The 14387-nt window shown below is 43.3% G+C and overlaps 1 protein-coding gene across 1 annotated transcript in view; it reads left to right on the forward strand.

Annotated features, from left to right (window-relative positions):
- The first annotated feature begins 12690 nt into the window (after positions 1-12690).
- The window catches only part of nrxn2b (neurexin 2b), a 586403-nt gene continuing 584706 nt past the window's right edge, over positions 12691-14387 (forward strand). The window contains exon 1 of the mRNA XM_029525863.1: positions 12691-13402. Coding sequence (XP_029381723.1) covers positions 12691-13402 — 712 coding nt within the window. The remainder of the gene's footprint in view (positions 13403-14387) is intronic.

The following is a 14387-nucleotide window of genomic DNA, read 5'->3' on the forward strand; positions in this document are numbered from 1 at the left end:
ATTTGCGCAATCTTGATTGAGTTTATGTTTATGATACCGTGTGTGTGTGTGTGTGTCTGTGTACCCTCACAGGTTAAAGAGTCCTCTCTGCGTCATTGAGTGGTCGATGCGTGCAAAGATGAAAAGTGTGAGCGGAAGCTGGAGAAGCTATAGTCAATATAAAAGTCACTTTCACGTGAGCACGCAGTGTTCACAGCTGCCCATTACCGGTGCAATGCACACAAGAGGCTCCGGCACCTGTTATGATGCCAAATCAATAGATGAGCATATTGACTTCATCTCATGATAACGCGATCATCAGCATCTTACATACATCTCTCAAAACCAGCACACCTGAGACAACAGCCACGCCTTCTAGTATACGGATGGATTTTACAAGGTCATAGTCAGTGCATTTTGTATTGATCAGCTGAACCACTGTCTTTTAGATTTTCCACTTGCTTTTGGCAGTAAATCCTTAGGCACTGAGTGGTTTCATTTGGCCTCGGAGGCAGCCGGTGTAATATTATTTTATTTCAGGGGTCATAATTTATCCTGTCTCTAATATCCCCGCTGAGGCTGCAGGGAGGAGGCAGCAGTTTGTCTTGCAAGTTCAGGTCGGATGCTCAAAGTATTCCTCCTGCATTTTTTTTTTTTTTATGAGGGAGCGAACATTAGCAGCGCTTACATAATCTGATCCTTTCTTTTCAGCGGCAACCCCCCGCCGCCTGAAAACCCTTTTCCCCCCCCAGCCCCAATCCACCCTGTTTCTCCTTCTCTCATCTGCCTAACCTACTTCTGCCCAGAGGATTGTAAATACGTGCATATTCTGTTCCCTTTTTCAGAGCTGTGTGTGTGTTGTGCGGTTGTGCTGAGTGTGTGTGTCTGTAAGTGAAGCTTCACATGCAAAGCTGTGTGTCACCTCATATCTTTTCAAACCAAATTCTTGCCACTTTTTTGTTCTGAGTCACAAAGCGGCACCGCATTCCCGTGCATGTTCCCGCTCCCTGAGATTTAGAGCTGAACTAAAGGAGACCTGAATCAATGTTTTCAGAGCAGCGTCAGTGCCATTTTTCATCAGTTATTCTTAGTCACTCCCTGCTTTTCCCCTCAAAAGAGGAAAGGGAGCCAGACAGAGACATACTTGACACTGTGGGACAACATGCAAGAGTAGCTGGGTGAGAGGTCTTTTGTAAGACGCTGCTTTCTACCATATTGCCAAAATCAATATGCCACCATAGGAAGTGCACCGAATTGAGAGGCCAATAATGAGCTCAGTGAGTCTACAAGGTCTGTGAAATTAAACACATTGCTCACCTGCTGCAAATATCAGTGGGCCTTGACTCTCAGTAATCATATCAGCTTCCTAACGTCAATGGAAATCACTAAGCTGGAACGTTGAGTGGAATATCCAGACCTTGGTTTATTGCTTCTGTCGGTCCCTGGGTCTCCCGCACGCCTCTGTTTCTTTTGATTCCTCTGTTTGTAACAATATGACCCTCCATCACCGGACCTGGGATATTGAAATGCCAACTCCATTTACAAATCCGCAGCTGCAATGATATCCTCTCAAAGTTTTACAGTTTGTGTCTTCCACCCACTGGGTTTATGAGCTATGTGGACTAAAAGCCAATAAACATTAAAGAGATTGGTAATAATCGCAGGTTTCCTTCAAATAAGATCTGTCCCTAATGGTATTTTTATGATCGGTGCAGACAACCGATAGTCTTAACCAACAAAATTGATTAAACTTTTCAACTTCATTATTCCCTGTTTGACACTTCCTTGCCTGAATGAAACACTTTCATGTTCGAACATTGCAGAGCGGAAATGTATCAGCATTTCCTGTGTGAAATGAAATCATGCCAAACTTCCAATATAGTGATTAGTGTCAAAAACAAAAGGCATGATTTAATTTGTGTTTTTAACTGTGGTTGAATCACTGCTGTTTCCAAGCTTCAGTCCTAGCTCTCTCTTTTCTCAGTAAAAAAAAAAAACCTTTCTTAGACAAGTGCACAGGTGGCTTATGGGTAAATGGATGCTTAGGGACGCTGGGAGGCTGGGAGGCTGGCTTCTTAAAATATGGGGCAGCGTCCCTAATAAGGTGCAAATATCAGGCCTGTGGCATGAGCGAAGCAAATTGCTTTTTGACAGTATAGTTAAGATGGCAATCGGCTGTCATTTACCACAGCCAATCTGCTCTGAATTGCTCTGTATGCCTGAGCGTTCCTCCCTCTCCTGCTCCAGCTCACCTCCTTTTCTTTCTGTCTGCTCTCCCTCTTATTTTTCCATAATTCATTCATGGTAAGAAGGCGAAGCAGTCCGCACACCTACTCCCCTCACAAAAAACCTCACACAAAAGGAAAAACATATAAGCACACACCCCACTTTGCCAAGCACAGCAATGCATGTAATAGTAGATGAAATTCTGTATTATTTTCATAAATGCAGCACCTTTTTGGATGCTTATGGAGAACGTTCTGTGACAGAGGTGGTGTCTCTATTGAAGTGTTACCAAAGATTATGAACAATGGACCGATTTGGGTTAGGTTGCACAAGGAACTACGCACGTTTTGTTTTCTTCATTGGCTTCCAACCAGTAAGCTGCAACCCACTGGTGGGAAGGGAAGGAATTGCAAGAGGACGAGCTAAAAAGCTGAACAAAATGAGCTTTGAATCCACTGGATGTAAAATCTCCCCTCATTAGTTTTTCTTGTAGTTTTAAGGCCTAACTTTTCTCTACTTCTCTTAACTTCTATGTTGCTGTCAGACCTCATTGCATACTTGTTCGCTATATCTGTCTTATTGATAGTTATGATGATTAAATCCATGGCAGAAACTGGAGCATATAAATTTTTATGCTGATTAGCAAAGGGAGGCAAAAAGAAAAGTATACTTCTTGTCAATATTCAGCATTTAATAAATATAAGCATCATATCATACTATCCTGTATAGTTCATCTTATATTGCATTCTATCAACAAGTGAGCTCAAACCTGAAAGAAGAAAAACTATATTTGCTGCTATATTTTGTAAATGTGTTTTTTTTTTTTTGGTGGGGGGGGTTTGCACTGGAAAATCTACACCTTCAGTTTCTCTGTGCAATGTTTCAATGTCACAAGGACGATAACGATTCTGATTCTAAACAAAACACAATACATTTCACATAGATAAACACATTTCCAGATGAGCCATCTTCATCTTCGATGGAGCGGTTCTCACTGTTTTCAGTGAGCTTTTCAGGTTTGGGGAGCATGGGTTGTCAAGTGAATTTAACACATACCATGTTATTGTAGTGTCCCACGTATGACTCCCAGCTGGGGACCTATGCTTTGTCATTCCCCTGTCCCTCCCAACTTCCTGTTGGTCTCTTTGCCACCCACTGTTATTGAGTGACGGCATAAAAAAAGCCTAAAAATAATAATAGTGAAAGATTAACTGAAGTTTGCCATTTCACAAAGTTGTCTCTTTTGTTCACAGAGTGACTGCTGCGAGATGAGACATCTTTTATCACCCTCTGGTTGACAATGGCCATAGAAAAGCCCTGTGTCTTTGACAGTCCAATACCTAGACCAAAACTTAGAAGTCATACCAAGATGGTTCTCCTTTGTCTGTTTTGTGTTTGTTTTTGTGAAGGGGCAGACGTTTTAAGACAGTGAGCATGCAGACATAAGTGGAGATTGTGACTGTGAAATGAGTTTGCTTTTGTTCTGGCTCTCCTCTTTCTGTGCTTTCTCGATTCTTCTTTTCTTTTTTCCTCTTTCCTTGAACCCTCTCCATCTTTTCTGTGTCCTAACTCACTCTGTCCCTTCCTCCTCTCTTCTGTCTGCCTTGTCTTTTTTTTTTTTTTTTTTCTCCTCCCAGATAAGGCCAGCAGGGCTGCAGGCTTCTATGCTGGTTAATTGGAATTGGAAAGTCTTGAGGCCTGGCCAGTTAGCCTTGTGCTTTCTACCAAAACATCTTCAGGCACAAAGACAGCCGCACTAATGCTACTCCACACATACACACACACATATTAATCGCCCATATTCCCACACTTTTATAAATACTCGCTCACCCTCATCTGCTTTATCCGTATCCGGGCCATGGGGCTGCTGGAGCAAATCCCAGCTCACATCGGGCGAGGGGTGGGGTACACCCAGGACAGGTCGCCGGTCCATCGCAGGGCCAACACACAAGGACAAACAGAGACAAACAATCACTCATACTGAACCCGCGACCTTCTTATTGTGGGGTGACAGCTCTAACCACTAAGCCCCCGTGCTTCCCCTGTCTATAAACAGAGATGAAAAAAAAACAAACAAACACATGCACAAAATTTTATCTCTTTAGGTTTTAAAAGTATGGCTGCATCTGATACCACTGCCCCCTGCTCCCCCAAACACGCACACAACAACTTTAACACAAAGGAGCTTAGCCCAGGCTACAAACAAACCGCCCATTCACCATGCTTTAATGTGCACTTATGTCAGTTTCACTTAAAGTTAAATTTTCAACCCTGGTCACATGTGCCGTCAGTAAGCTTCGTGCCGCTCTTGAGGTAGGTGGAACCAAAGTGGGCTGGTGATGGATGGCTGGATAAACCCAAAGAGGGGGTTCAAGAGAGAGGGAGCCTGAGGAGGGAGGAGTGCAACGGAAAGTGAGCGGCATTATGAGAAGGCTAGTGTCAATCAGGGAGGCAAAAGGAGGATAGAAGGAAAATTGAAAGAGGTATTTAAAGCTCGGATGAGCAGGCAGCCGGTTGCTAATGTTACAGTAAGTGTGTAAAAACACTGTCAGTCTCTCTTTCCCCTCAGTCTCACAGACTCATTGGTACATTACACTGCAGTCTGTGGAGGGTAACTGATGGCAGCCAGATCTAATGGCGGCATTATGTGGAGGATGATGTGAGTGTGTGTGTGTTGCCACATGTCAAAAGTAGCATAGCAGACTAATTGTCACAATTGTTGTCTTTCTGTTTTTTTTTTTGTTTTTTTTTTTTCAGTTATATCCCTCATGCTCAGTCTGTCTCCCTCCTCTCCCCTCTGCTCTCTTCCTGTCGGCCATTTTGTTGGCTGGATCACAGATGCAGTGATGTCTTTGTGAGTGATTTGCAAACAGTTGAGGGCCTGCTTCTTTAGGACTCTGTCACTTCCCCGCATGATGCAGAATGTGTGTATCTGTGTGTGCATCTCTGGGTGCTTTCAAGTGTCCATTCTTTCTCATTTATGTGTCTGTCAGCCAGGTCCACTGTGATAGACCTGATGACAGCAACCTCACCCACGCAGTCTTAAAGCTTTCATCAGTGCCAACCAGTGGTGATTGACTGAGTGGAAAAAGGAGAACTTTGGATGGTGCGTTCCTATAAAAACAATGGTCTCCAACCCTTCGATTGACTTGTGGATCTTTGAGCAGTCTGCTACAGACAAGAATAAATGCACACGTCGATTGTAGCGGCACTATTAAAGAAAATGTGAATGGGATGTCAATATGTTGCACTTGGTGAATTGCTTGTGAGATTAAGAGTTAACTAGCAACCGAACAAGGGTGGAAATGTTCAATAATGTGCCTGTATGTCACGCCACTCTAAAGGCTGGAGCAGCCCCAAAACATCAGAAAATCTAAGATGGCTGCGTGTGCTAGGAAAACTGATGAGCTGAAATCCTAAGTGAAGGCAAAGCAATTGCTTTTCACAAGACCTGCTGCTCAAGATAAGTGGCAAGCATCATTTTATGCAACTCACCCTTTGGCAAAACACAGGTAGCCCTTAGCATATTTAATCCGCCTTTTATATTTTGCAGTGGAATTAAATTGAAAAATGTGGTCATCCTCTTCCAGCTCTCAGCTAATTGCATCAATCTGAAAGTTGAATGAAAGAATCTGATTGAGTCTGATTTGGAAAATGTGCATAGGATTATATGATTATGTTCGTCTCTCTTCCTTGTGCTATCATCGCACTCGTCCCATATGACCACCTTTGCACCCTCTTCAGCTTGTCGAGCAAATTCATACCCCCCTTCCATGATTCACACTGTCAAGGTGTCATGGCAAAAGGAGTACCAAGTCCTGCTAAAGTCATCATTAATCTGGCTGTTACAGAGCTAACAGCAAGGGTAAAGCCCTTGATCTGTTTCATTAGCATCTCCTCATTACAGCTAAGTGTAGTTAGTCCTAACAGCCAGAGCTACAGTCAGCAGCGGCTTAGACCTGATGAGGCTGATCAGAGGCGCCAGTCTGATGTAGAATAATGGCTCCCTCACCTCAGTGATCGCTCATGTGGGCTGTTTGACTGAAGGACCGTGTCATGGAGCCCAGCTTTTCACACTGATCACACGAAGCTTTAAGGAGCTGTCTCCTTAATTTCTTCTTTGAAACATAGTGTTGTTCATTTTTACAATATGGGGTCTTTGTAATTTTACTTTTCAGCCCCCGAGTCATTAGTTTTTGACTTATCAGTATCGATATCAGTCAACGAGACACTGTAAGGAAGGAGGCTAAATGACAGCCTTCAAGGCTCTAAACTCTAAATCCGCATTCATTCATTTCCATATTGTGCTAATAACAATCATAGACTGAGACCTTTTGCTGCAGTGCTTCATTTCAAATGACCAATAAGTAATTGGCCTATATGTTTAATTTTTAATAGTAAAAGTCTACTTTGCTGCTACCTGCAGTCAGTAGGGTAGGGAACATTTTGGCAGAACAACACATTCGACTGCACATTCAATTGTGTGTGTTGGCCCTCTGGTTTTTCTCTGTACTTCTTAAACATGTGCAATGAAAATGTTTCAACTCACACAGCTTCCATTCCTCCTACCTCTCTATCCCCCCTCTCCTGATCAGTGCTCAGAATGTCTTGACACCAGCCCCTTCCTCCAAAGCTTTTCTTGCTATTCCCTTTTTTTTTTTTTTTTAATTCCTACTTCTCCCTCTTGACCAGGAATATTAAAAGTGGCTCAGCGTGTCTCTCTGGTTAATTAGAGCACAGCAGCAGCAGCAGCAGCAGCCTCATGCTGACGGATGGTACACTGCTGAGCCTCTCACTGGCCAGGAATAATCGCTCCTGCCTGGCTAGGATATGGTGTGTGCGTTCATTTCTGTGTGTGTCTGCGCCTGCTTGTTTGTATGTGGAAACCGTGCATATAATGCATTACATGTAGGTATAGTTGTGCACGGGAAAACTATTTGCATGGGTAAATATTTGTGTGAGCTAAACTCTGTTATCCTTTGTCTGGATTATTGTGCTTTATAAATATTTCATGACCTTTGGTTGTTTTTATTGCACTTGAAAAGTGTTTCAGCGTCATATTGACAATAAGGTGTTGCCCGTTTAGAGCAAAGAGAAAGAGAAGGCAATTCAACAGTGAACTCTGTGTGGTACTGGTGGGCAGCGGAATATTCAAACCAGACTCCGCCTGACTGTGTGTAAACTGAGTGAGCGCAGAAGAAGGGAGATGAAAGCCTGGCACAGCTTCACAGAACAGGTGCAGTCCGGACTCTGGGGAATCTGAAGACCTGGGGCCCAGGCGGAGCCCCTGCAACAGATGGATTAAAACCGAATGCACACATTTATGCCAAGCATGAATGTGTATCCATTTGAACTCATTCTTCCATAACGAAAAAGTACAGAAGAAATGCCCAGCAAACTCCTCCAACATCATGCAAGCGAGCTAGAGGGTTTGACAGCATTTAATTGACACATACAGGAATACACACTGACACACTTCATCATTGTACTTTTTTTTTATGGGAATTCTTTTGCTGAGTTCAGCTTCTCTCCATGGCTGCTCTTGTTGTTTTTATGTTGTGTTGGCGTAGGAAAGAATACATAAATAAATAAATAAAGTCTTGCACTTATTGCAGACCTCCATTCAGTGCTCAGTCAGATGGGTCTCTCACCACAGATTTTCAAAAAATAAATAAACAAACAATACAAATATTTTCGGAGAATATATATCTTTGTCACAAGTTAGGGAATAAAAAATAAGCGGAAGAGTTCCCACTACTGTGTGGACGTAGCCTGAGAGTCTTAAAGAGTTGAGGCAAAGTCAATTCATGACAATGAAGTTATCCTGAGGGCTACAGGGCTTTGCTTGAATAAGAAGTCAGGTTCGGGTTTTCACAGGTTTCCCAGTCTGGTTGCCCTGCTCTGCTGCAGCATGGCCAAGCACTGTGAGGAAGAGAGCTGCCCTTTTTCTTTGGGAATGAATTGAGGCAGATGGACGTCACGCTGGCGGTTTGGGGGTATGGGCCTGGAATGGCAAATATGTTATTTTTGGATTGGAAATGGACTGAAGCTGGATCGCACAAACCATTTGTAAAACAGCTTTGCTGCCAAATGTTGTAGAAGAGACATTGTGGAGTACAAATGTGACAAAACTCATAATCCCAAATGCAGGCATGAATATAGATCCACACAAACTTGCACTGGGTATACAGTGCACAGCCCTGATGAACACTGAGCTGTCACACAAGGACATTTGCTTTTCTGAATGCAGACAGCTGCACACACAACTAGATCAATCAAAACCACACAAACACACATATACAGAGCACCCCCTGGAGCTCCAGTTCTCTTGAGGCTTGTTATGTTTCCTCAGTGTCCTTGGAATTTAATGGTACCATCAGCCGAGCCCATCAATACCCCATAATTACTATCAGCACAATGGATGGGCGATAACACCCAAATTCAGCATGAACCCATAGCACAGCACTGTGAAAAGACCAGTAAACACTTTGTCTGTTTGGAGTAGTAGAGTTTCCCTAACAGGACAGAAATAACTCAATGAATATTCAATTTGGCCGAGAAATATTCCAAATCTCTTTACCCATAAGGGACACAGATGTTGTTAAAGCAATGGTTGATTAAACATGTGTAAGCTCTGCTATTGTTCCCAAAATGCAATTCTTTTGGTCCCAGTGTTCTCGGGATTTATCCTGTTTTTTTGTTGATGTTGATAATGGCAATTAAAACAATGCCATGATCTGTGTGAGTGTGTGGGTTGGGCTGAGTAGTTGTTGTTTGTTGTGGTGAGCGTCTGCATTTTCGTGCCGGCTTGTTTGCCTTGTTATAATTAGGTGCACATTATTCCCTGCCTTTGGCAATGCACTGCAAATGCAGAAATGTATTGGACCACCTGCATTCTATCTAGCAACCACTCGCATTAATTCCTGAGAATAACACATCTACAGTATGTGTCTATGCGTTGTGTTAAACGTGTTAAACCTGCAAATTGGCCTTCATTCGATCAAGGCCATAATAAACCACCACCAGTTTTTACCACTCCTAGAGGTCTGCTAAACAATTTTACTGACAGTGTTGCACAGTTAGCAGCAGTTTGTGATAAACAAAGACCTAATTTAAATCCTAGTCCCTTATTTCCTCTGCAGAGGAGGAATTTCGATGCCTCATGCAGAGGACTAGCCCTCCTTTTGCTGACAGATTACAGCATCTTCAGCTGAAATTCAAGAGTCTACCGGGAAGGGGAAAAAGGCAACATAGATAAAATAACCTGAATACCATCTTGACCAGAGATACACAAACAAGCTCCCATTTATAAGCTCATATCCAGCAAAGTGGTAGCACTAACTGGTTTCTTAAACTGCAGGGTTAGAAATTGAAATGTTGAACATCAAACCATCCAACTACTAGACTTAATGCTGGGAAGAAAAAAAACAAAAAACAAAACATACATCCAGCCATTTATTTAATATAATGTTTATCCATGCAAGGTCATGGGCTGCACTGCCAGGCGAAGGGAAACCATTCAGGATCACACTCACACCAAGGGCAACTTTCCCTTCACCAGCGAACCTACATGTCTTTGGACTATGGGAGGAAGACCCATACATGGAGAACATGCAAATTCCCCCCCAGTGACAAGACTGTGGCATCACTGCATATTGGTTATCACTATCTTACATCTTTAACATATTTGAATTTGTTTAGTTTGTGTTTGGCCTTGACAGAGTCAAGCAGCGGAGAAACAGCAGTTCCTCTTATTTACAACTATGAAGTCCCCCAAGATGCAATTTATTATGAGGCCATCAGAGCTGCGCTCATGTGTGCTGTGGTCCAACTCTGTGTTTATGAAACCATCAGCTACCTACGCAGGTGCTCACAAAATGTAAAATGGGTAATTGCTGAGCTGTGCTTTTAATATGGAAGCTCCAACCCCATGAGTTTATTTCAGCACTTCTTGCTCGCCAACAAGGATAATCACACATGGAGAATTATGGCCCAGATATTATTTTGTTTTCCTCTCTCTTCAAGCTCTCACAGCTTCCTCTGTCCCCTCTGTCCTCCCCCATCTTTCTCTGCTGACATTAAGCCTTGCCCCTGTGAGATCACTATTATGCAGCCTTTCTCTCTCTCTATCTTTCTTTGCCTGAATTTCTCCCACTCTCCCTCCTCCTCCCCTCCTCTGCATGCATGCTAGTGTCATGGCTGTTGTCTCTTTGAAGTCGAGTAGCAGAGCACAAGTGAACACGAGCAGTTGTGAGCGCAGCTTTAATTGTAGACTGTCTGCGGTGGAAAATAAAAATCACTCAAGAAATAATGGCTAGGGATTAGGTCAAGCCCCAGGGTCAAGACCAGTTATTCAGATAGCTGCATAGACGCTGCAGCACTCCACTCTAAATCATATTTAATTTAATAACTCTGTATGTGTGTGTTTGCATATGCATGCATTTGTGTGTGTGTGTGTGTGTGCATTCCACAGTCAAAGGGTATAATTTATCATGTATAACTTATAGAGCTTTTTTGTGTGCTTGTAAATGATTTTTTTTTTATCACCCTCTTTCATCATTTCAGTGGACGTCAGGGACTCTGAGAATTAAGGTAATTTGAAGCTGATGAGGCAGCATGTGATTGCCTGATGCCTTACAAAGACATTTGATGTCCTTTAATTTGTTATGTCTCTGAAAGAATATAGATCAACTAGATGCCAATGATTGGCCAGACTTGCCAGCAGAAGTTAGGATAAATAAATCTGGACTTTCTAGATCCATGTATCCCGCCCACCCCATCAGACATCATTGTTGAAACAGTGATGGTATTATGAGTAAAGTGAATGGAATATCACAGACATAATACCATTATAGGCACCATTCATTCATAATAAATAAATACTGAATCACACTGCAGCTAATCGATGAGGACTTTGCTTGGTGTACATGCTGCTTCTGCTCACAAGCTAATATTGCTAACGTTGGTCAATAGTGTTTACCTTTATGAAGTTGCCCAGCTTTATGGTTTCTGCTGCCGTTACTGATTCATCTTTATGAACTCCATCATTGATTTTGCTTTTGTTCATGAGGAACGGAAGAGATGTCATCAGTCCAGTCTTTCGGCTTAATGGCTCATTTAGCCTCAGAGGGCATCTTCAGTGGCTGCTGGTATTCTGTAAGGTCATCGTTGTTTTTGTATTCCTATGCGGATGTCTATAGGCAGGACAAGACATTTCCTCATTCAGGGGAGCTCACCCATTTTGCTCCACTCATTTCTGCTGCGACGGCAAAAATAACATCCTATGACATCCAAACTAAGCTGTTTAGCCAAAAAGAGTTTATCTTATTAAATATGACACCATGATGTTCAGTACCATAAGGTTCCATAAATGTGTAGTGACACAAATGAGAGTGAGCAGACAAAACAAGATATTCATATTACTGCAGTTCCTGTGGGAAGCATGGAACCAACTCAGAAAGCTCATCTAATGCTTGGTTGTATACAAAGTTGTTGTTTTGAGCGTTGTGATTTTTTTTTTTTTTTAAGTATACCCCATTGTTTCTAAAATTGCAAGCAAAACCTAATTGTAGGTGGAAGACTAAAAGAAGACAGGTGGAAGAATAAAATTAAATATCATGTGAAAAAAAAAAAATCTTCCAAACCTTTCAGCAGAGCGATTGCTGATTTGCCTGACTTCACATAGGCCAGTGTTTTGGATAAAGTTTGTCTATTTATTATAGTCAGGACAACGTCAAAGTTGTTTGCATGCTGTTAACATTGTTGTTTATTATGTGTGTTTCTTCCAGGTCCCCACCTGTCACTGTTAGGATGGAACCCATACCCTCATGAAGCCTCGTGCTCTTTGAGTTTTCTGGAGAAGCATGGGTTTACGCTGAAACCATGAACACACCGAGTGCTCTATCAGACACCAGTGAGCTCTAATATTCGTCTACAGCACAGCTTCCCCCTCTTTTGCTCATTTTCTTCTGCTTGCACTCCCCTTAAAGAAAGATCACAATCAGATAACTCTTCCCCCAAGCTTTTGGCAGCAGCTCACATTTCCTGGAAATTGCGCCGAGATCTGGATTCTAGAGACAAAGATTCTATTTTCGGTCCAGGAGAAACCAAGAGACTTTTGAAGAAACAGCTGTGTTGAAATTATCATATCCCCCCTCCCTCATTTACACTCCCACTATTCCTTATTCCTTTCCTCCAAGTCCCAGAGGCACCAACTGATGGAGAGACGAAGGAGAGAGTCAGGATAAGGACAAGAATTAGAGCATCAGTGAGAGGAGGAAATAACTGCTGATTCAACAGGAAAATTGTAGTAGGGCAACAGTGAGGATTACTTTATCCAGTTAGTTTCATTTTCGCTGTTGTTCAGTCTTACAATACTTGCTATTTGCATTTGAAAGCTGTTTGGTAGAGTGAAAACTTTACCTCTGTAGTTAATTTCACATATAGGACATAACGCGGAGAAGGGGACACTTGGGACTTTTGAGCATGACAAGGGGGTTAAGGTTCCTCTGTTGGCCCCTGTGGCCCCTGGCCTTCCTCAGCCTGCTCAGCGCGGTGAAGATGGTGGAATTCGGCGGAGCGCCCGGCCAGTGGGCACGCTATGGGCGCTGGGAGGCCGGATCAGTGGGCGAGCTGAGCTTCAGTCTCAAGACCAACATTAGCAAAGCTTTGGTACTCTACCTGGACGATGGCGGAAACTGTGACTTCTTGGAGCTTCTGATCGCCGGCGGGCGCCTCCAGCTGCGCTTCGCCATCCACTGCGCCGAGCCTGCCACATTGCACATGGAAACACGGCTGAACGACGACCGCTGGCACATGGTCTTGCTCACCCGCAACTTTCGCGAGACCCTCCTGATGGTGGATGGAGAGACTAAAGTGGCTGAGGTCAAGTCCAAGAGGAAGGAGATGGCAGTGGTCAGTGACCTCTTTGTGGGAGGGATTCCACCCGATGTGCGCCTTTCTGCGCTGACGTCCAGCACGGTGAAGTATGAGCCACCCTTCCTGGGCTTGATCTCCAATCTCAAGGTGGGCGAGATGCCTCCAACTTTGTTAAACAGCCAAGGCATTCAGAGCGACCTGGAGTACCTGTGCACCAAGCAGAACCCGTGCTTCAATGGAGGGTTTTGCTCTATTCAGTATGGAGAAGTTCACTGTGACTGCACCCACACCCGCTACAAGGGGAAGTACTGCAAGGAAGGTAAGGAACCAACACGTTGTACTGCCTATACCTGACTTGTTTGCTTTGCTTGTGTAGGTTGGAGGATGCTAAACCCTTGGCATGGTAAAGCTAACTCACATCTGTTGTGGGCCTGTGTACTTAAAATCTCTTTTTAGGTTTTTCAGCATTTGTGTAGCAATTCAGTCTCATGAGGGCGTTCACAGTACGGCAAGCTGCGGAGAGCTTTGTGTTGACCTTTCTGAGTCCCTTACAGAGAGGTCAGCAGTGAGTTGACAGGTGGCAGGAGAATGTTGGTGTTCTAGGAGGGTTTAGCAGTGGAGGTGTAGACCCAGTCAGGGCTGAAAGGAAACATGGTGTGTTGTTGTCTGACTTTTTGCCCCCCCCCCTCCCACTCGATTGTCAAAATACTTTTTAAGAAGTTTCTTTGCCAGACAGATTGAGTTGTTGAAAAAAGAAAAAAACACTTTTTTTTCTTTCAGGATTATGTGACTCATACAAGAGTTTCAGACGTGGCACAGGTGCTACTTTGAACGTAGCTGGATTTTTTTTTTTTTTTTTTTTTTGAAAACAATACTTAACATCAAAAGTGCTGAATATCTTAACAGAGTATTTCAAATGCAAAATCGCACATTGGAAGTGTTCAGTTTGACTGGCTTACTTTCCTTCTGTTCATTCTGCTCTTGTCTATATATCTGTCCTCTTCCTTTCGTGCGCTCTCTCTCTCCAAGCATATTGTCTCTAGCGCACACCCTGCTTTTGCCTTCATTTGCTCTTGGGTAATGCTCCTGTGCTGTCAGCTCATGTCAAACTCGGTTCTGTTTTAAACCTCTGGCTCCCTTCTTCACTGACACATCCCATTTCCATATCTGTGGTTTCTCCCTCTCTGTCATGTTCATCCATCTCTGCCTTCCTTCTCGGCCCTGCAGCAGTTCCTTTACCTGCTTTCCACCTTTTCTTCTTGTGGCTATCGTGCCTTTCCATCTCTCTTTGCCTCCCTTCGCCT

Source organism: Echeneis naucrates, chromosome 18, assembly GCF_900963305.1.
Source record: "Echeneis naucrates chromosome 18, fEcheNa1.1, whole genome shotgun sequence".
NCBI lineage: Eukaryota > Metazoa > Chordata > Actinopteri > Carangiformes > Echeneidae > Echeneis > Echeneis naucrates.